Source organism: Dreissena polymorpha, chromosome 2 (assembly GCF_020536995.1).
Source record: "Dreissena polymorpha isolate Duluth1 chromosome 2, UMN_Dpol_1.0, whole genome shotgun sequence".
Lineage (NCBI taxonomy): Eukaryota > Metazoa > Mollusca > Bivalvia > Myida > Dreissenidae > Dreissena > Dreissena polymorpha.
The window spans coordinates 41,146,329-41,172,169 of record NC_068356.1 but is presented as its reverse complement, the minus strand read 5'-3'; the positions used below and the strand labels follow the sequence as shown (position 1 = coordinate 41,172,169).

At 36.7% G+C, this 25,841-nt stretch overlaps 5 protein-coding genes and 1 long non-coding RNA gene across 14 annotated transcripts in view; 2 read left to right on the top strand and 4 right to left on the bottom strand.

Moving 5' to 3' along the window:
* Positions 1 to 3,209, bottom strand: part of LOC127866739 (protein cbp-1-like) — a 51,478-nt gene extending 48,269 nt beyond the window's left edge. For all 4 annotated transcript variants that reach the window (XM_052407499.1, XM_052407506.1, XM_052407505.1 and 1 more), the window contains exon 1: positions 3,083 to 3,209. The gene's annotated coding sequence lies outside the window, so the exon portion shown is untranslated. The remainder of the gene's footprint in view (positions 1 to 3,082) is intronic.
* Positions 1 to 25,841, bottom strand: part of LOC127866753 (uncharacterized) — a 213,232-nt gene that overhangs the window by 147,276 nt on the left and 40,115 nt on the right. Inside the window, exon 2 of one of the 5 annotated variants that reach the window (XM_052407537.1) lies at positions 22,269 to 22,837. The exons of 2 other annotated variants lie outside the window; for them this stretch is intronic. The gene's annotated coding sequence lies outside the window, so the exon portion shown is untranslated. Of the gene's footprint in view, positions 1 to 22,230; positions 22,838 to 25,841 lie in introns of those variants that run through there. 2 more of the 5 variants (XM_052407540.1, XM_052407536.1) reach the window with 2 other exon arrangements.
* LOC127866754 (uncharacterized) overlaps positions 1 to 25,841 on the bottom strand; it is a 195,517-nt gene that overhangs the window by 146,951 nt on the left and 22,725 nt on the right. The gene's annotated exons all lie outside the window — the stretch shown is intronic.
* LOC127866762 (uncharacterized) lies at positions 2,765 to 4,323 on the top strand. Its single transcript, XR_008043092.1, has 2 exons — positions 2,765 to 3,063; positions 3,902 to 4,323. It is a non-coding gene; the product is annotated as an uncharacterized LOC127866762 (long non-coding RNA).
* Positions 6,591 to 20,362, top strand: LOC127866749 (sodium-dependent multivitamin transporter-like). 2 transcript variants are annotated; one of them, XM_052407529.1, is made up of 7 exons: positions 6,591 to 6,971; positions 15,109 to 15,179; positions 16,403 to 16,489; positions 16,754 to 16,965; positions 18,083 to 18,180; positions 18,538 to 18,656; positions 19,166 to 20,362. In XM_052407529.1, exons 1-7 carry the CDS (start codon positions 6,965 to 6,967, stop codon positions 19,391 to 19,393), a joined length of 822 nt encoding a protein of 273 aa, XP_052263489.1. In that variant the 5' UTR covers positions 6,591 to 6,964; the 3' UTR covers positions 19,394 to 20,362. The 2 variants fall into 2 exon arrangements, with proteins under 2 accessions (XP_052263489.1, XP_052263490.1); XM_052407530.1 differs by lacking the exon at positions 16,403 to 16,489.
* LOC127866756 (uncharacterized) lies at positions 23,211 to 25,071 on the bottom strand. The gene has a single exon (XM_052407545.1). The coding sequence runs from the start codon at positions 23,834 to 23,836 to the stop codon at positions 23,366 to 23,368; it is 471 nt and encodes a 156-aa protein (XP_052263505.1). The 5' UTR covers positions 23,837 to 25,071; the 3' UTR covers positions 23,211 to 23,365.

Genomic DNA, 25,841 nt, shown 5'->3' with positions numbered 1-25,841 from the left:
GTATCATAAATTGTGTTTAATGACCACATGTGGTTTATGCAGAGCCCCAAGTATAGGTCCCCAGCTAGCTTTATGACACCGTGTTTTCTTTGTCTGGACAGTATCCGATCATAACGAGATAATCGGTTTGTGATGAAGAAAGGGGCATTCAAATGCCTAACATGCGGAAACAAAGTGTTGAAATTGGTGTGAATTAAATAAAAACAATAACATTTATCATGAGAATTTATTTAATACGTAACAAGGTAATAAGGTAACAAATATAGAGGTTCAAATCAGCTATACTATAGGAGGTTTTTGTGTGACGTCACAAAAGGGGTTTTCCGTTACTAAAAATAGATTGGCCGTCAACTTCTCGATAGCGGCCTAATATATTGTATCAGAGTAAAGGTCGTCGGAAGACTTAATACTTACAATTTCACAAAACAAAACTATAAATACCCGTATTCTTTTTAAGTAAGACTTTAATAAATGATATTTCAAAAATTATAAAACATATAAAAATTTGAATATTATTATAAGTGGTGTGAGTGCAATAGTGTAATTTTTCATCAGAGATTGAAATTTAGTGTAAGGGGTGTATTGAATCAGTCATAAAACAAAGCCCTTAAATAGCTCAATACATTTCAATTTTGAAATGTAGTTTTAATTTTCTTTTACATTGAATGAATTTTCGTATCGTTTAAATTGAATGAAAATATTAATAATCTAAGCATTCCAATTGAAAAAACACCTGCATATTTTGCAAATTGAACTGTCTTTGCATGTACATGTATATTGAAAACTCTTCTCTAGTGATAATGAGCGATACAAATCTAGCATTTTATGATACCATAAATCTACACATTTAATTTATTTTACGCAAGTATTTTATATCCGTATATAATGACCAAACGCGATTGCTTGTTTTCATGATGATGTTTCGAACACTGCTGCAGTAACGTACAATCTTTACACATTATAGCAGAGTTTACATTTGCAGGTACCCGTTAAAAACGTTAATTGTGTAGCAGTAAATTTGTAAAATATTTTAAATGTATAGTTATTAAACACTTTATTGTTATGTTTAAACTGGCTAATATATATACTTAATAGTTCCTAGCTGTTAATCCATTTCGGACAAATGTCTATTTTTTAAATATGTTCAAATATTTTATTAAAGCAACTGTTAAGTTTTTGACTTAATATGCTAAGAGATGACATGGAGTTATCATATGTGTTTAATGACCAGACACATGTGGTTTATGCAGAGACCCCATACAGAGTCCAGGGGTTTTTTTTACTAAGAAAGTGACGCCGATATTCGGCGTCTTCCCCTACCAGAATTTTTCCCCTCAAAATACAATTTCCCCACCCAAAAATATCATTTTTCACCAAAATATAATATTTTCTCTCAAAGAAATGTTTATTTTTCCTTTGGGCATTCGACAATTATCCAATTTGCACCATGTACAACTATCTTTCTCTCTCTCTCCAGACGAACACAAAAAATCTGGGAATCCCAGTTATTCTAAATATAGCTCTTAAATAACGTTATGTAAACTGGGCAACTAATCGTAATAATCATGTGACTATTTAACTGGATACCGGTCTTGCGCGAGAAGGGTGTTTCGTCAATAAATTACCAGAAACCAGTCGAATTTTCATCCGGGCTATGTGCAAGCCAAGATATAAACGTGAAAACAGAAAAAAATGTCTCACAATTGGCGTTCTTACACAAACAAAATAAAACATTCGGAATTGGAAGATACTGAACGCATCGAGGCATTTTTTAAGAAAGAATCATCGAAAACCGTTATAACCCATCAGGATTCTGAGGTAATCAACATCGAACATTGTGAAAGTGAAAGTAGACAATCGGCAGCTGCTGCTCCTTTCCCTTCCAATACTGTAGCAGATCAAGATCGTCAACCCATTCATCATGAAATTGAAATCACAAAATTGACATCGTCCCCCGGCCCCAGTACAGAAATATAGTTGAAAACATTTCCCATAATTAGATCTACACCTGCAACTTAATTAAGGACTTTGACTTTAATACGTGTTAAATGTGTTTTAGAACAAAAAGGACGGAGACAAGCCTCTTTTGATGAGTTATAGACATTGAAATGAACAGTTTTTATTTTTTCCCCTAATATGTCTCTTTCGCACTCTTTTTTCCCCTTTCACCCAGCGTCCAGCGTCTTCCCCTTTCTCTAAAAAAAACCCCTGAGAGTCATATAAGCATAGGTCCCTGGGTTTATTACACACTGTTTTCTTAGTAATTGTCTGGACAGTATCCGATCAGATCATATCAAGATAATTGGTTTGTGATAAACAAAGGGGCAATTAAACACTGGGTTAAAAATGCTGAAACAAAGAGTGTCAAAACTGTTGTGAACAATTAAATAAAAGCATTTACATTTATCAAGAGGATTTAGTTAATCTGTAACAAGGTAGGTTTTTACAGACAAATTGGTTCAAATCAGTTTCTATATGTTGATTACATAAATTCAATCAATTTGTTGTTTGTTTTCATCCTTATTTGTGGTCGTTCATTGGTTTCAATTTAATCTGAAAGAATTTGAAGCTCTGAGAATTTTTTGTTCTTCAAAAGGGTCGCGAATATGATTGTAACCTTATCACAATGCGGTTCATCACATGCAAACAATAGCAGAATGGCCGCAGTTTTGACGGCCAAAATTTGAGCATGCGCAAACGTGACGTCATTATCGGAATCCCCAAAACCTCCTATATGTTGCATATATTTAAAATTTATTGGTTGTTTGTTTTCATCCTTATTTGTGTTCGTTCATTAAATTAAATTTATTATGAAAGAATTTCTATTTCTGGGTATTTTTATTCTAAAAAATGCTCGCGAAGATGTGCTTTAACTTAAGAAAATTGCGAGCAGTGTTAAATATTTCAATGCAAATAAAATGGCGACAGCGCTTTTGTTTTCACCGTCGTCAAGGGGCATGTAACTCTAACTGACGCAAGTGCCCGGATGTTGCGATAAGGTCAATAAAACGGGCTTATAATGGTAGCACAAATATGCAAACAATGAATACATTGACACAAAAGGTAACTAATCAATACACACTTCGTTATTTCAATTCATAATCAATTCTTCTGTTCACTTTTGTTTTCGAAAACGGAAATAAGAATTTTGGAAAACACTCTTTTCCATTTTCCTGATTCCATTGGCTGTTTCGATTGGCTGTTTCGGCTATGGAAAATAGTTGTTTTAGAATTTTTACTGTAGGCTACACAACAATAAACGGTTTACAGTCAACTCGTACCTAAGTCATCTCGCACGGTAGTCAACTCGCACATTGTTTGGTCAACTCGAACGGAAGTCAACTCTTTCCTTATTCAAACTATTTATGTGTTAATGGGTTCTAGATGAGTAATTTATGCAATAAATACAAACGGGAAACACTTCAGATTTTAGTTCAATACTTTTTATTGCAATATTTTCACAAAATAACACATTGTTTCACACAATATTTATTACACCGTATTTACACCATAGGCACAATTATAACAGACAAACATTTACATAGGTAAAAGATGTATTCATGGTTTTTACTTTTTTTTTTCAATTTAAAAAAACAAACATGTATTTTAAAAAATATTTTCATGCACATCTTATTTTTATTTCAATATTTACACACATTATCACATTTTTACAATATGTACACACGTATACATGTATTTATATATATTTTTTTTATATTTTCATTACAATATTTACACACATTATCAAAGCTTTACAATATGTTAACACGGAGACATACAGCTATGTATTTTAACATATTTTGTACATTTTTATTTTAGTTTTAATTTCAATATTAACATGGTATTTTAATACATGTTTTATAGCACAGGGCTTGTATTTTGTGCTTATCTGTTTAAGCAGGGCTGTTATTGAGACTTCGCCCGGCCTGTACAACGACCACAACCAGGCTATCTGGCCTGGCATTGTTGTTTGCTGGCGTCGCTGATAGCGAGTCAGTTGAAGCTCAGTAACCAGCTGAACGTTCCTTGGCGCAATGTGTGCCTCGTCAGACAATCGACGTATGAGAAGATACATAGGAGGGGTAGCCCCCTCCCCCCCCCCGCTTACCCATTGTGATTTGAGACGTCTGTGCCAACCTAAAGTTAACCACTCTGTGCCGAAGTTGAGCAGGGCTTGCAGACAAACGTTATTATACTTAACTAAGACACTTTCTCACAAATACTTTCAATCTCACAAATACTTTTAGTTAAAACTGTTATGTACATTTGAGTGATAACTTGTATATTGTGTGTTTTAAACCTGAATAAAAATCAATCAATCAATCATTTATTATGAAATAACCGCATGCAACAAACATCACCTAATTTTCATTTTAATTTTCTTTAAGTTAATTCAAACCTGGTTATAATAGTAAAACCTATTAATTACAAGCTTCTTTCGCGGTAAACAACACCATTTACACCATTTATCGTCTTGTGACAAATATTAAAGTACAACTTTAATTGATTAATGTTTGGCAATTTTAATTATTGTTCGTTGTTTATAACACCTTTCACACCTCTTACACATAGACACATATTCCGTGAAAAACACCGACCACAAGTGTAAAAGAGACATTACTTGTGACAACCGTATATTCAGATACAGCCTACTCTCGTTATCTTGACATCGCATATCCCAATTTTCTCGACATGTCGATATAAAAATTTGTCTCGAGTCCCGATTTTACATGTATTTACTGTGGTTTATCTCGAAGTGCGAATAACTGTCCCAGTGACGACTAAGGTGAGAAATGTTTTCTTTGATTTACCGTCCCGATTCGCCCGGCTGATATCGATACTGTGCGGTAGATAATTGATCCGTTAATTGCATCAATGACCACACGTGTCTTATGTCGTTAGCCATTAACACTTGAGTAAGGCCTGTCACTTTAACTGCAATTAACTGCAATTAATACACAGCCTGCCGAAAGGCCGAAAGACTAATTGTTTTTACAAACAACATTCCAAAATGCATCGAGTTATATTTTTGCGTATATAAAATGTCGCAAATTTGCAGAAATGTGTTCTGTCCTTAAACTCCAACAGTGGATTTAAATGAACGCCCATGTCTATGTGCTGCTCTGTTATTGCATGAAAATTGGTTGGAATGCTAATTAAGGTTATAAAGATAAGACTCAGAATGGCTTTTCATTTTTATTTTATCCTGTACTAATAATCGATTGAACTTTGCATTTCAAACTACAAAATGTACATGTACAGTTCAGTATTTTTTTTTAACATCAAAGAATCGTAAAAAACGCGCATTGAATCCTATACAGCAATTATTACGCCGTTGTGCCACACGGTGGCGGCTTTAGTTAGACCACTAAGTAGGTACTTAGATGTTAAAAACAAGTTAAATTTCAATAGGGGTCATCTACTGTCCAAGGCCAATGCACATGTGAAGTATCAAGCCAATCAGCAAACAACAAATGGGATTGTTTACCCTCGGGACTTCGGTTAATAAACCATTGCTCGAGCACACTGCTTAACATAAAACTCTGCTAAAAAAGGTCGAAAACGGCCATAAAATGGACAGCCCGATTTTACTGGGCTGTACCATTGATATAAATAGAAAACTTTGCAGTGTTGGTGCGGTGCCTTAATAAAAATCTATTGGTTTAAAAATATCTATACTTATTTAAGAAGCGTTAAAAACGCAGTACTTTACACTTTCAAGCGCGCGGTCGTATCCAGAATGCTCCCTGTTGCACAATTAAATGTTACATTATTAATAATTGTTAGACTACATTACTTCCATTATCATTATTATTAAACCATGCAAATAAAATGTCTACAATGAAGAATAAATTAATAACAATGCAATAAGGTTTATAAATTATAATATGTCTCAAAAAAAATAATTTTTTAAGGGTAGGGAAAGGCCTTGGAAGGGCAGGGTGGAGCTTAGGAAGGGCAGGGCGGGGCGCTGGTCTCATCATTCAACCATTTACCTTTACCTTATTTAGAACTGGAATAAATATAACTATCCATTTGTGACGGGTGAAGTAGATTTTGTCTTAATATATAATACCTATACGAGGGTTATTTTTTCAAACTATGAATTTTTGTCAATATTCGTTGTTGAAAAGTCAAACCATACATAATAGGTGTACATTTAACAATCTGGAACCCCTGGGATAAGCTGGGGGGGCAAATTTATGATACTGCTGCCTGTGTTTTTGTAGTTTCAAATGCCTGTCATTCCTAATTTTACATGAGAAACGTTCTTGTTATGCCCATTCAAAGAATGGTGAATGGCATTAAGATTTACTCCTGTCCGTCCATCTGTGGTGAAATCTATTATGCCTTATACTTATTATAAATTGTAATACCAGTATTTAATTGAATTTCAAATACTTATCCACTTCATTTCTCAGCATGAATGTTTTCTGACTAATAATTGAGGAAGTGATTTAGACTTGTCCAATTTCCAATCAACATACTGTAGTTATCTTAATCACTTAGTTTTTGTTTAATAATCTTACCAAACCCTCAAACGTCATACTGATGATAGTGTGTTTATACATTTTCTTGTGTACTTTTCAGGCATCACACAGAAGCAGTGAATCCAGTGCTCAGTGTTCTAAAGACAGTGACCAGAATTCACCAAACATGATTTGTCTGCAAAACTGTGTGATTACATGTAAGGGTTATCATGTGTACAAAATCAGGCCACTAGTGACAAACCTACCAACAAAGCTTTTGGTGGAAAGATAGTATACATGACTACTGTGCTTGTTTGGTTTGGGTTCCAGAGCTGGACTGTTTTGATGCAGGGTTGCATGGTATGTTAACCGATGAAAAACGACGACTCTATCTCACTGACATTTGCCGGTTTGCCTGTTGGCCATGTGCCAAGAGAGTATGCACCTTTTGTAAGGAATGTTTTAGATGCTGGTGGAAATGTGTATGCTGAGACATGATCAGTGAGTTCTTATGCTAATTAATTATGTTTTCCATTAGTTTATTAACACGTTAGTAACTATCCACATTTAAGCAAACTTCTTGCTGTTTCTGTGTTCAAACACATGTATGCAAAGTTATTGCTTTTAGTGTGTTCAAATGTATACATTCAATTTATGATGCATCTGATATTGGTTGTCTTTTTAACTTTTGCAAAAACTTTGCAAATGTTTTCATGTACATGTTTTTATGTCAAAGGTATTGGCTGTGATGTATTTGGTTAGTGGTCTCAATTGTATAGTATTATTCCCCTAATTTTGCTTCAATTTATGTTGGAGTAGTTCATTTTATTAATCTGGTCATAACGTAACTTCTTTAAATTTCAAACAAACCAGATTGTTTGTAAAGATTGATATAACATTAAATGGTTTGTTTGGAGAAATGTTTATAAATGCAGGGTCTTATTTCTAGAAACATTCCAAACTAGTCAGTCTAACTGTAAAATGTTTATATATGTTGATTGTTTTTCTTCATTTTATTGTTAGAATAATTTGTTTTGTTTTTACCAAAATGATCTGTGATTGATTAGTTCTCATCTTTTTGTTGTTTAGATTAAAACATTGAAATTGTTGTTTCTATTGCTTGTTTCATTTAATCACTTTGATGCACAACATAAATCAAGTAAGCTGCATTTTGACAGCTGTTTGACAGTCAAAACATCTTTTGAGACGGTCCCTGACCTTCACACCGAATGCATCTGGCAAACGATTGGCCAATCAGTCACGTGATTCGGAATACCCTCGATTTGTTTGAAATTCCCATTGAGATTAACAGGTATTGATTAATTTAAACGGGTTATTTACTTTTTGTTGCAATAATCCAACTCCCAGCTATTGACCCTCAAGGTCGCTGCAACTGATTACCCGTTTAATCATGTAAAGATGCTTCCCAGAATCCAGGCGGCACTTTAATCGGAAATATTCTGACATAAATAAACACAAATAGATTGTAAATATATCCATAGTGTGCAAATTAAAACAACTTACATGATATGGTATGCTCGCATAATATTGATATTAATCCAAAGTTTGAAAACACGTCAACGGTTCATTTAAATGTGTTTGTTTTTGCAATGGACAAAACCGAGTATTCTGAATATAGGCTATTGACTACCTCCGGAATCCTAGATAGATCTCGTGTCTAATATACTAATTGTAATATATATATACCGACTATCTCTGGAATCTCTGTAAAAAAGATCGAATCATCTATTTAGAACTTGGCTTTCGGTGGGAGCAAAAAACAAAGAAACCAATTTCCCAATATCAAGACTTTATGACGTGAATTTTCCCAATTTGAGGGTTTTTTTGCACAAAATTTACCCAATTGGGCTGGTACCGGTACTTTTCCCAATTGGGCAAAAAAAAAATCACTGGAACATGCAACATCCACAGGTGGTTAGCGTGTGGCTATGACATTAATTAGTGAAAACATCATTTTGAATGATAAATTATCATATTATAACGAAAAATCAACTTTTCTGAAAAAAAAATTCACTATCAAATATATTTATATAACAAGGTAACCAACTCGAAATCACCCGAAAACGGGGTGCAGTGTTTTTTATGGCAATTTCGGGGCCGATATTCGGCCCCATTCCCCTAAAAAAAGTATATATTTTCCCCAATTTTGTAGAAAAAAATCCCCTCCTGAATAAAAAAATAATTTCTTTTTAGTTTTTTTAGAAAGAACTCTTATGATAAATATTCATTTCATAACAACTAACAAAGTATATAACAAATTAATAATATTACAGTATATGATTTTGAATTATTATAAAGAGTTACATTAAATTTGTATTGCCCTAATCAGTGTACTTTTCATATGAATTTCATGCTTTTCCCAAAATGGCAAGGAAAAGGCCTGATGTTTCTATGTATATTGTGTCAATATTTGATGATAAAAACTGTTGTGTTTGGGTAAACAAACGAAGTGAAACGCATATAATTTCAGTGACTACTTTATTATCATTCAACGATAGAAGCAATCAATGCCTAACAACTAACTAACACAGATCAGAGGTCAACATGCAGTTATGAAGAACATGGGGCGGAGCGTTGCTACGCTTCATTTACAAGTAGGCGTGGCATAGCGGCATTATCTAAATACACAACAATTCTCCCCTTTTAATTTCATTGATCATACATGTACATCAAAATGAACATACAAACACATGCGTTTACATGTAAATATCAATGTACACAGTTCTAACAATTATAATGAATAATCAATAAAACCTTGAACATTTCAAGTTCATGACCTCTTAACTAAGCATGACCTTTTATTTATTATAGCATTCAATCAAAGAACATTAGTGAGCGTACGAATTCGACACAGGTTGTAAAAACAACTGAGGACCTGTCTTTCTCTCCTGCCAACTAAAGTTAATGTCTGTATGCCTCTATAAAACGTAATTGGCTATCAGTGTCATTAGTACTGCAGGCGTTCGGATGGTCTTCTATTGCGTAATGGATAGCGCCTTTCTGGCAATCGTAAATCCGTATCATTACTACGATTATCCCGGGGCTCATTTATTTCCACCGAATTCGGTGCCGGCTGAAGTTCACTGACATTTGTGTTCGCGGCATTTAAATTAGTTTCTAAGGGTGTGAAAACAGGTACATTTATACCAGAATACTTCTGCATTTCCGACGCGCGAAGCTGATCAACATGGCGTTTCCATGTCATATTATTCCCGATATCTACTTTGTATAGAAGTGGACCATCTCGAGAAACTATTGACCCAGGGATCCATTTTTCCCTTGAAGTAGGTCTGAAATCTCGCGCTAAGACACGTTGGCCTAATTCGAATTCGCGAACTTTTCTATTGTCAGCCATTGACAATTGCATTTGACCATTAGTGACTCGTGTCTGTGTGTCGGGTATCATCAAATCAAGTTTACTGCGCAAATTCCGACCGAAAAACAGTTTTGCAGGAGTTTCCCCCGTCGAACAATGTGGCGTATTACGATATGCCAACAAGACAGAGTTGATCTTCAAATTGAAATCGGTGTTTTTATGCATTAAAGCGCGCATTGCAAATTTGAAAGAGCCATTGAACCTTTCCACAAGACCATTTGTGGACGGTTTTGCTACCGCAGTTCTTATATGACATATCCCGTTTCTCTTCATAAACAGAGAAAATTCTTCAGATGTAAATTGACAACCATTGTCTGATACTAATTGCTTGGGCAAGCCGTATCTTGCGAATATTGTACGTAATTCTTCAATTGTTCTTTCAGAAGTTATTGATTTCATTTCGATGACTTCTGGCCATTTCGAATGAGCATCTACGATAACCAAAAACATGCGTCCAAGAAATGGACCTATGAAATCTACATGTATTCGCTCCCAACTTGACGTAGGCCATTCCCACGGGTGTAACTGAACTTTCGCGGGCGATTTCTGTTGCATCTGACACGGTTCGCATCTTTTAACCATGTGTTCGATGTCAGTGTCAATGCCAGGCCACCAGACGTAACTACGCGCTAGTGCCTTCATTTTAACGATACCTGGATGGCTGATGTGCAATAAATCAAGCACACGTTCGCGCATCTTAATGGGAATCATCACCCTAATGCCCCACATTAAGCATCCGTGGTGAATCGTCAATTCATTTCGTCGCGCGTAATAGCCTTTCAAAAGAGGGTCATTATCATTGGTATTCCAACCTTGTTGTACATGCCTAAATACACGTGACATAACGCGCTCCCGCCTAGTTTCACGGCTGATTTCCGCGCTTGTGACCGGAATTTGTTCTAACTGAGAAGTGTAGAACACATCTTCAACTGAAATTTCTTTACCCTTTTCCTTTGACGGCGCGGGTAAACGCGACAATCCGTCCACATTAGTATGCATTTTAGTACTTTTGTACTGTATATCGTAATCGAATCCAGAGAGAAATATAGCATATCTCTGAACGCGTGCGGCAGTCGTTGCCGGAATGCTTTTGCTCTGGCTGAATATTGAAGTGAGGGGTTGGCAATCAGTAACCAATGTGAACTTTCTACCATAGAGATATGGGTAATACTTTTGTACTGCCCAATAAATTGCCAATGCTTCCCTATCGATTTGAGCATATTTCATTTCAGTTTTGGTAAGTGACCTTGATGCGAACGCGATCGGCTTTTCTGAGCCATCTGGCATAACGTGTGACAATATACCGGAAATACCGAACGGTGAGGCATCCGACGCGAGCCTAACCGGAAGTTTCGGGTTGTAGTGTGTAAGAACAGGTTCCGTAATGAGAAGTGTTTTCGACTTTTCGAACGCGCTCTGGCATTCTTTTGACCAGACGAATTTTCGATTTTTCTCGAGCAACGCGTTCATGGGCTTTGTTACGGTCGCGAGATCTGGCAGAAAACGATGGTAATAATTGAGTACCCCGAGATATGCCCTAAGTGATGTAACATCACATGGAGGTGGTGTATTCAATACCGCCTCTACATTATCCTGACACTTCCATAAACCTTGTTCGTCAATTTCATGACCACAGAATGTAATCCTTGGCACGAAAAACTCACACTTGTCCTTATTTACTTTAATTCCATATTGCTGTAACCTACACAACACCTTTTGTAAGTTATCCAAATGCACATTAACACTTTCACCAGTAATCACCATATCATCCAGCATGCACTGCACCCCAGGGATTCCTTGAAGAATTTGGTCCATTGTGCGTTGCCATATAGCTGGAGCAGAAGAAACCCCATATAGCATCCGGTTGTAACGGTACAATCCTCGGTGGGTGTTGATCGTTAGCAACTCCTTGGTTTCGTCCTCGCATTCTAGTTGTAGGTACGCTTGTCGTATATCAAGCTTGCTGTATTTTCGCCCATTTGACAGAGTGGCGAAAATGTCCTCGATTCTTGGGAGAGGATATCTATCAACCTTGATTGATTGATTTACGGTAACCTTAAAATCACCGCATATTCTCACATCGCCGTTTCCTTTTACGACAGGAACGATCGGTGTCGCCCATTCACTGGTGTCCACTTTCGAGATGATTCCTTGACTCTCGAGACTGTCCAGTTCTTTTTCTATTTTTGGCATAATAGAGTACGGTACCGGCCTAGCCTTTATGAATTTAGGCTGAGCATTTTCATTTAGGGTGAGCCTTGCCTTAATGCCCTTCACCTGTCCTATACCGTCACTAAACACGTCTTTATGTTTGTCAAGTATAGAATTTAGACGTACCTTCAGGCCTTCCGTTGTCACAGCGTTCACGTTAAAAAGTGTGTCCCAGTCCAGTTTGATGTGACTCAGCCAGTCCCTTCCGAACAGTGCAGGCCCATCACCTTTTACGACGCAAAGTCGCATTGTTCGCGATTGTCCATTATAACTGACATGCACCATAACTGTCCCTTGTTGCTCTATGACATCGCCTGAATATGTCTTCAGTATGGAAAAAGCAGGATCGAGCTTCATATTTCCGAATCGTTTTCGGAAATCCTTGTTTGTTATGAGGGTAACTGCTGATCCTGTATCAAGCTCCATGGGTACCTCGACATCGTTAATCTTCGGCTTTACGATGAATTTCCCGTTGTCTCCTTTGTTCACAGTGTTGATCACTGAAACGTTTTCCTCCATACACTGCACCGACATAAGCTTCCTACATATAGCCTTTATATGTCCCTTTGCTTTACAGTGATGACAAACTGCATCTTTCAGTCTGCATTTCTCGGAGTGGTGGTTAGTTTTTCCACAATGGATGCACTTGTTGCTCTCTTTGGCATGTTTGTGATGCTTCCATTTCTTGGGTTTTGTTGAATGTCCAACTCGATTGACAGGCACATCGGCGGCTGCCGATAACTGTAACTCGGCGGCGTCCTTATGTGCAGCTTCCATGGCAAGCGCTATTTCTATGGCATTTTGCAGTGTCAAATCAGCGATTGACAATAATCTTCGCTGTGTTCCTGCATCTTTAAGTCCACAAACGAACCTGTCCCTTAAAGAATCGTTCAAGTTCGATCCGAACTCACAGAATTCTGCCAACTTCCGAAGTGAAGTTACGTAACAACTCACACTTTCGCCCACTGCTTGTTTCCTCTTGTGAAATCGGAATCGTTCCGCGATTATTAACGGTTTCGGGCACAAATGAGTTTGTAAAAGCTGACAAAGTTCCTCATACAATTTCTCGGACGGCTTTGCTGGTACGGTAAGGTTCCTTAACAACCCGTACGTCTTTTCACCGAGGAGTGTTAAAAGTCCTGCCACTTTTCGTTCATTATCGATGTCATTGACCATAAAGTACTGTTCAAGTCGTTCCTGGTAGGAAGTCCATGTTTCGACATTGCTGTCATATGCGTTAATGTTCCCAATCAGGCCCGTTGCCATTTTGTGTTTATATCCAGAATTTCACGCACAATCTTATTAAACGGATAAAATTCTCGAAATATAATCCACAAAGTTTTTTCCTCGTCGCCAGTTTGTTGTGTTTGGGTAAACAAACAAAGTGAAACGCATATAATTTCAGTGACTACTTTATTATCATTCAACGATAGAAGCAATCAATGCCTAACAACTAACTAAGACAGATCAGAGGTCAACATGCAGTTATGAAGAACATGGGGCGGAGCGTTGCTACGCTTCATTTACAAGTAGGCGTGGCATAGCGGCATTATCTAAATACACAACAAAAACATTTTAATTTGGTCCATTTTATTGATAAAAAAATGCTCACATTTGCCATTTTATCGATTAGAAAGTCCAAATTAGACTCAAAATGGCTAGGAAAACTGAGACTGTGCATGAAGGCTTAACTGTCTGAAACTAATGTTGAAAAAATCATTGGTATATATTTTAGAAAAAGGACAGAGAAATTCAGCTGTGAATATTACATTCATACATACATGTGTATTCATATAATAAATTTCAGAACATATAAGAGTGAATTTTTAATTTTCCCCTTTTCCTAAAAAACGACGCGTTTTTCCCCTTTGGAAGGGCCCCGCCACCATTCCCCTATTTGTGAAAAAAACACTGGCGTGCATTGTTTTGAACAGCCATTACTTCATCAATTTTGCAGCGATTTTCACGATCTCGGTCTTATTCAACGCACAAATGAAGTTCCTTTCTGGAAATGTATATGTCTTGCAATATTTTTACAAATACTGGGTAAACTTTTAAGAAATAACACGATACACAACTCGCGTGACCCAGTTAACATCGATCAGACAGTATTCATGACTGAAATCTTCACGGAGTAAAGTGCATTTTCCATGCAAAGTTCACGAACCTCGATACCATAATTCAATAAAACGTAAAAACATTCTTACCGTGCTTGCCGTTGCAGGGGTTTTTAACTGATTTGGGGGAAAGGGCCTGGCCTTTTTTGAGGGGAAAAAATCGCGCGAAATGCCGGATTTTGGGGGAAAATTCAGTTCCAAAAAGGGGGTTTAAACCATTTTTTTCATGCAAATAGAGATAAACTGCATCGGGAAAATGAAATACCCCCGGTAATCGTGATATTAGTTATATTTTACTATACACGTGCGTCAATTCTGTGTATTATAAGAAAAAAAAAGATATTTGTACATCAAATTTCTCAAACGTCACGTAAGTAGACAACAGATCTGTGGAGGGTTTTGCTTTTTTCATCCCGATGTTCACGATCTTGAAACAAAAAACCGAGGGAAGCACAAACACCGTAGAGCCGTATTCATTTAAAATAAATATAAATACAAAGTGCCTTTCGGGGTGAAAAAAGCCACAATTCCTTCACGAAAAACAGAAAAGCGACGCTATCTTGGAAGTAAGTTCCAAATAACCTCACTTAACCCCCCCCCCTCTTTTATGAGGTGCTTATAAACCTTCAATTGTTCCATTTTATCATTTTTATAAAATCAAAATCTATTTTATAACTTTGATGTAGGAATTAGCAAAAAAAGAAGGTTGAATCGTTTTTAATTACGTGTTATTGTTTCTGTTGCGTGGTGATGATTTATCGAGGTACATTCTAAAACCTTATCGAATGACCACTTTAAACTTATTACATTATTAAGCAGTTTTGATTTATTTTTCAAATTCTGTTTTTCTAGATTTTCGTTCAGCCCACATTGTCGATCTGTCTCTTTCAATTGGTGATCCCATTTATTTCAGTGATTGCGTTTGGGCTGCTGTGTCTGACGTTTGCCTTCCTAGTATCGTTGCTAGGAACGATGATACTCACGGTAGGGCGATAGTATGAGCTGCGTTTTGGGAAAACATGGTTTAAGGCATGTGCGTTAGTGTCGTCCCAGATAAGCCTGTTCATTCCGCACAGAAAAGTCAGAATCAACACTTTCCGCTATAATTGAATTTTTCGTTTAACGGAGATCTCTTCTAAACTGTTGCGAACTATTAAAAATATGTTTATGTTTGACGCCACCGTTGATTTCGCCGATAAAGGTTTTGTCATGGAACATTTGAAAACTTTTTTGACATAATAAACAAACAAACGGACTATAAACTATAAATCGAGGTGCTAAATAACACTAATGACGGTGACTCATACTGAAGATACAGATTTAGTTTATGAAATATCGCCACTATTTAGTGATAAATGTAAAAACGTTTCAAAAGGTAAAAGATTGAATAATTAGAAAGATTCCGTTGATGTCGTTTCATTTTTGATACAACTCGAGGATTACTTTTATTAAGTATAAAATTGCTTATCGTACAAGACAGTTTGGCTGACCAACGGTTTTAGCCAAAGCTTTTTAATACAACGACACTGGTTTAAGCCACGCTCGGGAGGAACTTTAATTCGTCAAGTCTGTGCTTGTCCACACAATTGAGCTCTACGGACCCTTGGTTAAAAACTTTAAATATAGCATTTTAATGCATTTACTAAAACAGTTTAAAAAGAAATCTGTGAATAAGTCCCTTTAACTAAGTTTATACTTAGTTAAGACGAACGCACACATAAATACATTTTGGTATAAAGATTTACATAGAGTTGATGTTAAATTAACTTCATAACATACGAGGCTTATCTTGGAAAAAGTTTATTTAAGCAAACACAGCATCAGCATTTGTTTGAACAAAACTTTTGTTTTATTTTTTCCACGTTATACTGACGTGCTGCAAAACCCGAAATATTATGTGAGCCGCGGTATGTGAAAAAGACGCTGGATGCATGTGCGTTCAGTGTCGTCCCAGACCAGCCTGTTCAGTCGCACAGGCTGAACAGGGACGACAATCTCTGTCTGGACTGTAATTTTGTTTAGACGAGACCTTTTTTAAACGCAAAAAAAAATCCATTAAGCGGAATATGTCATCCCTGGTAAGCTTATGCGAAATGCACAGGCTTGCCAGGGACGGCACCTAACGCACACGCATTTAGTATTTTCACAGTATAGAAATTATGTATCTGGTAGCAGCGTCAGTAATGGAGACTGTTATCCCGTTCCAGTTGGCCTATGTGTTGTTCGGAGTTTTGGGAGGACCGTTGCTGGGGATATTTTGCCTTGGAATGTTGTTTCCCTGGGCTAATAAATGGGTAGGCGATTGCATTTGTATAATACGAATATCAAAATGTTTTTTTTTAGTTTATCATTAAAATAAGAAATACACTGTGTGCAAACTGCATATGTACAATATTATATATATATTACATTAATATACCAGTAAATACGATTTTGTATGATTCTCTTAGTATTTTTTTAGTATACATATCAGGAAATAGTGGTAAATTGAATATAATGTACATGTACATGCATGACTATTTAAATACATACATGCCGATAACTGTCCGCGTTTTCAGGGTGGTTTTGCAGGTCTGGCGAGCAGTCTATCTTTTCTGATCTGGATTGGACTTGGCCAAGCTATCACCGGAACCAGCGTTGTGATCACGCCCCCGGTAGAGTCTGTCGGCTGCAACTGGACCGCTATTAACAAACCGACCCCATCCACTCTGATACCGACCACCACGCCGGATTTTGCGCATCCCGTCACTTCGGACTACGATAAATACGAGTAAGTTAGTTTTTGTACAGGTGAGGTCGCTGAAAACCATAAGCTTTAAAGGGGCATTTTCACAGATTTTGGCATGTTTTGAAGTTTGTCATTAAATGCTTTATATTGATAAATGTAAACATTAAATTTTAAAAGCTCCAGTAAAAAAATCAAAAATAAAATTTAAAAAAAGGGAAAAAAGTAGCCCGCAGCAGGGCTCGATCCAGAGACCCCCGGAATCCTGAAGTAAAAACGCAATAGCCAACTGAGCTATCCTGACAAGCATACATAACATGCGTATTTTATACGTTATATAAGCAATCTTCGTAGTTTCACAAATTTAAACGACAACAACAGAACTCTCCAAATTATTCAATCGTTTCGCGTTGCAACGCTTTATAATTTTTAGGTTTTTTAATCGTCAAAAGATGCATATAATGGCTATATTAGACCATGGCAAATGTTCAGTAATACTGTTTCCTCACAAATATCATAACTTAACCGAAAATTTGCGAATCTGAAACAACTTTTTTCAATTTTGTCAATTTACCAAACCATGAAAAGATCCATTTAACTTGCATATGAAGGTCAAAGTGTCAAGAACAAAGGTCAATTTTGAATTTGAACCTTCGGTCAAAAACAAATATATAACACGTAAGCACATTTTGTTTTGTGTTGTCGAAATTTTCGTTGGCACTATTTACATTTTAAAAAGTATTCGGTAATATATATAGAATATTATGTGAGTTTTGGATAAAGATCAAGTTTATCATGCGAGGCTTAGAACCAGGGTAGCGCGAGGCTTGCCGAGCGCTACCATGGTTCGAGCCGAGCATGATAAACTTGATCTTTATCCAAAACTCACATAATATTCTATTTATCCTATTATTTCCTCCCCTTTTCCATTAATAATTATCAAATATTTTATTTTTTTGACGATTTTATCTTTCCGTAGTTGACAAAAACATATTCACAATATTTTGGAAAAACCAAAATCTGATCTAAAAATAGCGATAGTATAAAGCTCATGTTTATACGGTCTTTGTTATACTATCGATTTTCATCTGGTAATAGGATAAAAGTATAAAACAAATGCAAATGTATTGACAATGTCTTATGACTATATTTTAATTCGCAGTGGAATCAACCGCCTTTACACGGTGTCCTACATGTGGTACAGTGCAATTGCCGTGCTCACTTGCGTCGTTATCGGCCTTCTCGTCAGCATTATCACTGGTGAGTCCTCAGTTCGAACTTTTTTGAGTCAATGAGCCTCGCTCTTCGAATACTGGGCTTATTGCATGTTCGTAAAGTGTCATCCACGGAACGCACAGGCTAATCAGGGTCGGAACTTTCCTTTACTTGATTTTTGTTAAGAAGAGAGCTGCTTTTAACGAAAAATTCTATAAAAGCGGAAAGTGTTGTCGCTGATAAGCCTTGCGGGCTGCACAGTCTAATCTTTGGCGACACTTTTACGCACATGAATAAAGCCCTGTTTTCTCATTGCGCGACTCATTAATAAATGGCGTAATATTTTTAAACAGTTTTGAATGCAGGTGCGTGCTCCTTACTGGTCTGATTCTTTTTCCGCAGGTATTCGGGATCCGAAGGAGCTGGACCCTAAGCTGGTATGTCCGTTTTTCGACATTTTCTGTCCCTACCTGCCAGAGACGATGCGCAGGCCACTGAGGTTCGGGGTCAGACACGGGGAGGTGAGATGTAGTACAATTTAGCTTAATGCGAGTTCGTAAAGTGTCGTCCCAGATTAGCCTTTGCAGTTCGCACAGAATCAGGGTCTACACTGTCCGCTTTTATGATGTTTTATCGAATGTTTCGTTTATAGGAAGTCTATTGTAAGCGAAAATCCAGTCTAGGCGGAAAGTACCCTCCATAATTAAGGCGACACTTAATGCACAAACATTAAACCCAGTTTTCCCAGAACGAGGCACAGATAATCTTTGTTTGTGCACGTGAACATCTATGTAAGATTCCAAACCAATTCGCAGATATGTATTGAGTTGTAAAAAATAATTAAAATGTATTGCATATGGCGTATGACAGTAAAAAAATTTATGAAAAAATGTATCGCTTGCATTAAGCAAAATATTGCAGGTTTAGTAATTATAACAACATTTAATATATGCAAGAACACAGTAATTAATTTTTGTTCAACGAAAAACTGAACCCACACCCATTTTGTCACATTTGGTCAATTAACTAGGAGGTACCAGAAGAGGTCACATCGGAGAAGCGACGCGAGCGGCTCGCCAGTCTTCATTTAAACGATGATATAGGGAAGCGAGCGTCAAAAGACTCCGATAAAGCCGACAGCGTCAATATAGTCAATGGCACGCCAGGGGAGAAATTCGAAGGGGTCGAGAACAATGGGTACGAACCGCAAGGTTACGAGATCGGCAATGGTTCGACACGATATCAGACGCGTCTATAAATCCTCTTATAGTTTCGCTTAACCATTGTCATAAAGTACAACTATTCGAGAAGCCTTTTTGGTTTATCCAGACATTAAGAGATATCAATCATACTGTCTCAGTCCACATATGATTTTGTTACATTTTTACATATGTCCTTATGTGTAATAATAAGTTTGACAATGTAACCTATCCCATCGCTAAAATTAACTAATTACCTCGGCAATAACATTTTGGCCATTTGTTATTGTTTATCGTATGGTAAGCATGTTATGCATCTGGAGTAAATCAAATTATATATAATCTATGTTTAATAAGCGTCTACCAATATTCTATGTTTTGTATTCACACGCACTGGAAAAATATAATTAAGTGTTATTAATTCAAACCATATTTTCATTTTAAAAAGTCATTAACTTACATTAGATACGATGCTCTTTTAAAATGCATTGATTTGTTTTCGTTGGACTGGGGCTTTTAGAGATGGCACCCTGCAGAGGTTTCACTGAATCAAAAAGTTGTCTCCACCAAGTTTCGTGGCTTGGAAATGTGGAGCCCATGTTTGCCCATAATCATATTATGGTGCCACAATGGTAATGCCGGGCAATACGAAACAAGCATATTTGTATCAGAGTTTATTGAATGCAATAACCAGTTTGCGCAGGTTATAATTATCATGTTTCTTAATTATAATCAGAATGAATATGAAATTATTGAAACGTACACATTACTTATTTGTTTAATAAATTCATATTTTGTGATTGCGTTTATGACAATATAGCGGGCATAAAACACCACTATGCATTACAATGAAAATGGCTAGTCATGTGCTTTAATTAGTACTCGTGTAATTAGAATGTATGTGTTGTACACAGCGCCATTTCAAAGGCTCTGAAAACATTTTGTAATATGTTCAATGTAAGTGAATGTTATTATCTGCTTTGTAATTTTTAAGAAGGGTAACCCAGTATGATAGCAAATACATGTTTCTCAGAGTTATCTCGATGTTCTTATGATGAAATGATGACATGCCCATCACAATTTATATATGCAAGTTACAAATTGGTATTCAATTAAGTGCAATGATACTGTAATAAATATAGAACTTTCCGCGCAGAAAACGTAAATTGTGAAAACCGTCATATTGATATCAAAACTGCATGAAAATTGAACACACTCATTATAACATTAGTTTTTCTAATTGATAAAATTGATCAACTTCGAATTTATATGGTTCTGCGTTCGAGCAAAACTATTTATTAGGTTACAAGCAAAAGATATACATGCGTTTTGCAATAAATTTTGCAATTGACAAGTTTTGATAACGAAATGTTTCATAATAGATCCCACATGCGTGGAATGCAACTAAACGTACGACCAACGATTAATATTAAGTCTTTATAAAAATACGTACAAGGTGAATATTACATCTTAAAGATTATTTAATCCGTTTAAATACATCAGCACTTGGATGTTTAAATGCATGTCGCAGAACATGTCTGGTGTATTAAGTTGTCTGAATCGTGATCTATTGTACGCAACTACATGCACCCACATGTTCTGATGCAATGGTATCATATCTCCGGAATGTGCATTCTAGCCTTGTATCAATCGACGTTTTTAATACAGTAAAACCATGCATAACATTTTTTAAATATAATTTTTTCCATTCAAAACAGTTCAGTGACATTGCCGGCCTTGATTAAAATTCCTGTTGAGGAGTAAATTAAGTCCATCATATGCATGAACATATACTAACCTAATTGTGAAGGAGTCAAACGATATAAGTAGTAATACCATTACATTGTCTTATAATGGCTATCATGTATATTAAAGCATATAGTAGTATAATATATGAGTGCACCAAAACCTATAATGGGTCAGAGCATTTCTTATTAGTTAAATAATTGTTTAATAAAGTCGAATGGCAGTTGGTTTGTCTGTTCATTGTAGGTGACAACGTGCATAGCGTCGTCACACAATAGCATTCAATGTAAATCCAAAATATGGTTCGATTGACAAGATAGCATAAGTACGTTCACATTAGTCTTTCAATTTAATGGTGCGTTACAAATTACATAATACCCTATGCAAGTTGGTTAAGTAATTAATGGCAGATTACAGTTGGTGTTTTGTATTTGGGCACCATAACAAGAAAACGCTGTTAACATTAAATAATTTATCAATTTCTCCTTGTTTGAAAATCATCCAGTTCAAAGCAATCGAGTGTACTGATACGAGTTTTTCTGTCACAGATATTCTTTCTTTCTCATATTAAGAAAAAGACAATAACTTTTGCATTAGTATTTTCACTTTCCAACGAGGAGGAAACAATGCCGATGTTCTGAATGATCTCGTGAAATGAGCCTCGTCATGCGAAAATAGGACTTATGCAATGTGCGTCCATCTTAGCTCCAGACCAGCCTGCGCAATCGTACAGTCTGGTCGGTAGCTTGGCAGGTCGCTATAAAATCACGCATGGTGTTGTTGTCTCATTAGCGAACAGGGTATCACAAGACCAGACAGCGCTGATACGCGAACTGGTCTGGAGCTCCGCTGAACGCATATGACATAAGACACACTGTCACATGACACGGCTCATACTCTCATCTCACATTTTATTGTTAACCCTTTCAGTGCGGGAACCGAATTTTAAAGGCCTTTGCAAACAGTTTGGATCCAGATGAGACGCCACATAAAATTCTTTGAAAAAAATCGAAGAAAATGCTAATTTTAGAAATTCAGCAGAAGACATTTTAGCAGACGACAAATTTCCCAGCATGCAAAGGGTTAAGCTGTGTATGCATTCAATATATCAATATAATAAATCCTGTTACCAGTCAAACAGTATAGTGTAAACGTTTGGTGCTTCTTCCCTGTTTATTGAGAAGGCACCTTTTATTTTGTAATACATTTTGGCACGCCACACGATTTACTAACAATAATAACAACATAACATATTTAGGCGATGTCGGTCAAATAATACATGAAAGACGAGACTGTACAATAAATATCTCCCCCCCATCTAACGTCATATTCAACACTTTCTGTCAGGGCGAGTTACATTCTCCACTAATAACCAACCGCCCCATGCGATGAACATTTGGCACGTAATCAATGCATGTTTTACCTGGAAATAATGCATTCAACCTCTATATAATACTGAATACGTATAATTTATATGCTTGAAAATAAAACACACGTATAGATAATAGTACATTGTATTTAGTTCGAAACTTTAGAGACAAACTATCGTTGCTAAAACATTTCCAACTTCTGAAACAGTGCGCCATGTGGCCCTCTTGGTTGATTAGTTTAAATCTATTTATTTTAGCTCGATTGCATAGAAAGCCTTAGGTCTATTCGAAACGCTCTCGAGTCCGTTTCCTGGCACTAGAACCAGTACTTGGTGTCTATGGAAGAAATCTAAGGAACGCTCCCACAGTGCGCATCGAACGCGTGACCTCCCGAGCGCTAGGCGTACACAATATCCACTACATCACTGCGACCTTTTATGCACCTTCTTGCTTGATTTCAAGGAAACATAATACATGTTTTGGGTAAAAAACGTATTTGGAATAACCCATAAAAGTAACATGGAAATCCTAAAATAGTTAATCAACGATTCATGCAGTCGAAACAAAATGAACAAAAAATAAAATAACAGTTGCTAAATATGAATGTAAATACATATATACATATATATAAATGGAACTTACTCAAAAGTAAGTCTTGCTTACCATAACATAAATATATTTCATCACTTTTTTAAATCCATCTATGATTTATCTCAATATTAGAAACTTTATTATGTTTGGTTAAAAAACTCACCATAACCGGAACATACAAGGTATAAATAAGCAAGCTTAATAAGCGCCAAAAAACGACTCTATTCATTGCACAAGCTAGTTGTCCATGAGTGGACGGCTCTGCCCTCCTTTAGAATGGAGCGTGCGGTCCGCTTCTTTTTAGGATCACCGCAAGTGTTCCATCTAGTCCCGGAAGTGGAGACCCTCTTCTAAAGGCACGGCGATGTCGTTGAGGATGATGTCGTCATCATAGTTGATGCAGTGAGACAGTATCACAGACGCCTTGACGGTTATATCACCGAACACCGCTTGAGACTGCCTCATGAGACTGTCTCTGAGCGACCGTTTGCTCTCCTCCGCCTCCTCTTCGAACATCGGAACCGAGATAAATGTGTGCAGCTTGGTTCCCCCTTCTATATAGCGCCACCGTATGCTATCCAACTGATCACGCGCCATCACGCCGGGTCCCAGTGGAATGCCATTCAAAAGTCTGGGGATTTTCTTCATACACGTGTTAGGAATCGGCGAGTCGCTGTACACCGATTGAAACGACACTTGGAGAAGGAAGCAGAATCTGTCGTCATCTCTCTTTCGCTGATTTCGAACGAGTTTCGACGCCTCACTCGAAGTGATGGTGAAGAGTGACGCGGACATGCCTGGTGGTTTCGATTGAAAGCTTACTAGCAGGGAACCTGCGCCTAAAGTCGAAGTGTCTGCCTCGATGGGAAGTACCGGAAGTGAATTAACCGCGCGTGTTCTGGGGGGTTGGAAAGAGGAGAAGTTTGCTTGCTGAACGTTCACCCAGCCTGCCAGCTTGATATTTGAGCGTTAAATTTCCGAAAATCAAGACAGACACTGATCGTCCGTTGCTTAGGATCTTTTTCAAACGCTATATGTTATCACAGCAGAAGCCTGCAATCCAAATACTAATGCTATCTCAGTATTTCTGTTCTACCTGTTTTCATTTTCCTGAGCACATAACAGAACTGTATCATTGCCGAAACGGAAATTGCGCTGCCTACATAACCACTGGGCTGAAAAATATCCACCTTAACACTGACGTAACACATAAACAGTCGTTAGCTGTAATTCCGAAGATCGGGTTGGTTTTCAGAAAAGCAACTGTTCTATAAAGAATGTCCTTACGTCTTGTTCACTGAAGGTCGCTGTTGAATACCCCGTGTTCCACTCACCCAGATACGACAATCTTCACATGCACGATGTATACATGTTGATCTCATTAAGTATTATCTACTGAGTTAATCATTAATCATTGGGCTATTATGTACGCCTTTGTGCTAATCAATAGCATTGCTTTTAGTCTGTATACACACTGTACACTTAATACATTTGTACGAACCACGTATAAGCCCGTCAAACACTGGCTGTCGTTAAGCAATAGTTGTTCCCGCGCAGGTAAAGTAGATCAAGTCGCACGCTTATTGTTTGGCACCGTTGGTATACAGCGGATAAATCAAGAAGGCTGCGTTGCGTCATCGAGTATTGCAAAGCAGGGACCTATACAAACAAATTTGTTTGTATAGGTCCCTGTGCAAAGGATAAAACGGTTAATCGTTCAACCATTTTGCTATACATATCTAAAGACGATTATGTAACATTTCACTGAACTAGATGTAAGACACCAAATAATAGTATATGTAGTTGCAATCGTATCGTTCAGAATGTTAAACAATCGAAGCAAAATACAACGAAAAAAAAAGGAAATATAAATTAAAATAAAGACACAGTGTATAACATAAACATGGTATGGCATTGTCAAAAATCCTACTTCTATATGAGTACTATATTTTTAACACGCATTTAGTTTTTTTAACTGTAGTACTCTATTAAATAAAAAAGCCATTAATTCACGTATCCAGGGGCACCAGGTAACAGTTTATATTGAAACACAAGTACAACGATATGGACTTGGGCTTGGAAATAAGGAATGATCGTATCTGCAAATGAATTATTCAATCACAGTCATTGATCACTTATCTAACTAGACTAAGTTGCCATTAATAATTTGCACCATCATTAACCTATCAACATTCATCATTACATGTCAGTTTTTTCGATGTTAGTAATAACATTGTTTGTGTTTGCATGTAAACGTGTACATAAAAGAAGATATTTCATATCTTAGTCCGTCGACGAAAATTACAAATAATATGTCCTCAGAGCAACCATAGTAACCGACCAATTCAAGCCAGATCTTTTAATTTCAATATAAACTGACACTCTGGAATATATGGTGTCGATAACTGCAAACATTTCTTAAAGTGATGAGCAAATATTGTAACTAACTTGGTTTGAATACGATCATACTCGAAAACAAAATGTAACTTATTGTCGAAATACCAAACAGCTGAATAAATCTAAAAAATTAAAATCCAGCGCAACAAAAAATCATTATATTTTGATATAAAACTCATTATTTGTTCACTGTCATTCTTTCTATGCGAATATCATAAATATTTATGTGTACAGACTCGTTTCTCATTTATTTTACCGACATTTCCTCAATATGTTATGTTGTTATTATGGTTAGTTATTCGCCCGGCGTGCCAAAAATTATAATCAAAATAAAATGTGACTTCAACATGCAAAATAAATGGGTAAGAATCACCAACCGTGTACAATATACTGCCAACTAAAC

Excerpts from the sequence above, each read along its gene's own strand:
- LOC127866749 (XM_052407529.1), top strand. Across the intron at positions 16,490-16,753 it reads TTCCCTGGGCTAATAAATGG|GGTGGTTTTGCAGGTCTGGC; the intron begins GTAGGCGATTGC and ends CCGCGTTTTCAG. Across the intron at positions 18,181-18,537 it reads TCTCGTCAGCATTATCACTG|GTATTCGGGATCCGAAGGAG; the intron begins GTGAGTCCTCAG and ends CTTTTTCCGCAG.
- LOC127866756 (XM_052407545.1), bottom strand. The coding sequence starts at position 23,836 with ATGTCCGCGTCACTCTTCACCATCACTTCGAGTGAGGCGTCGAAACTC.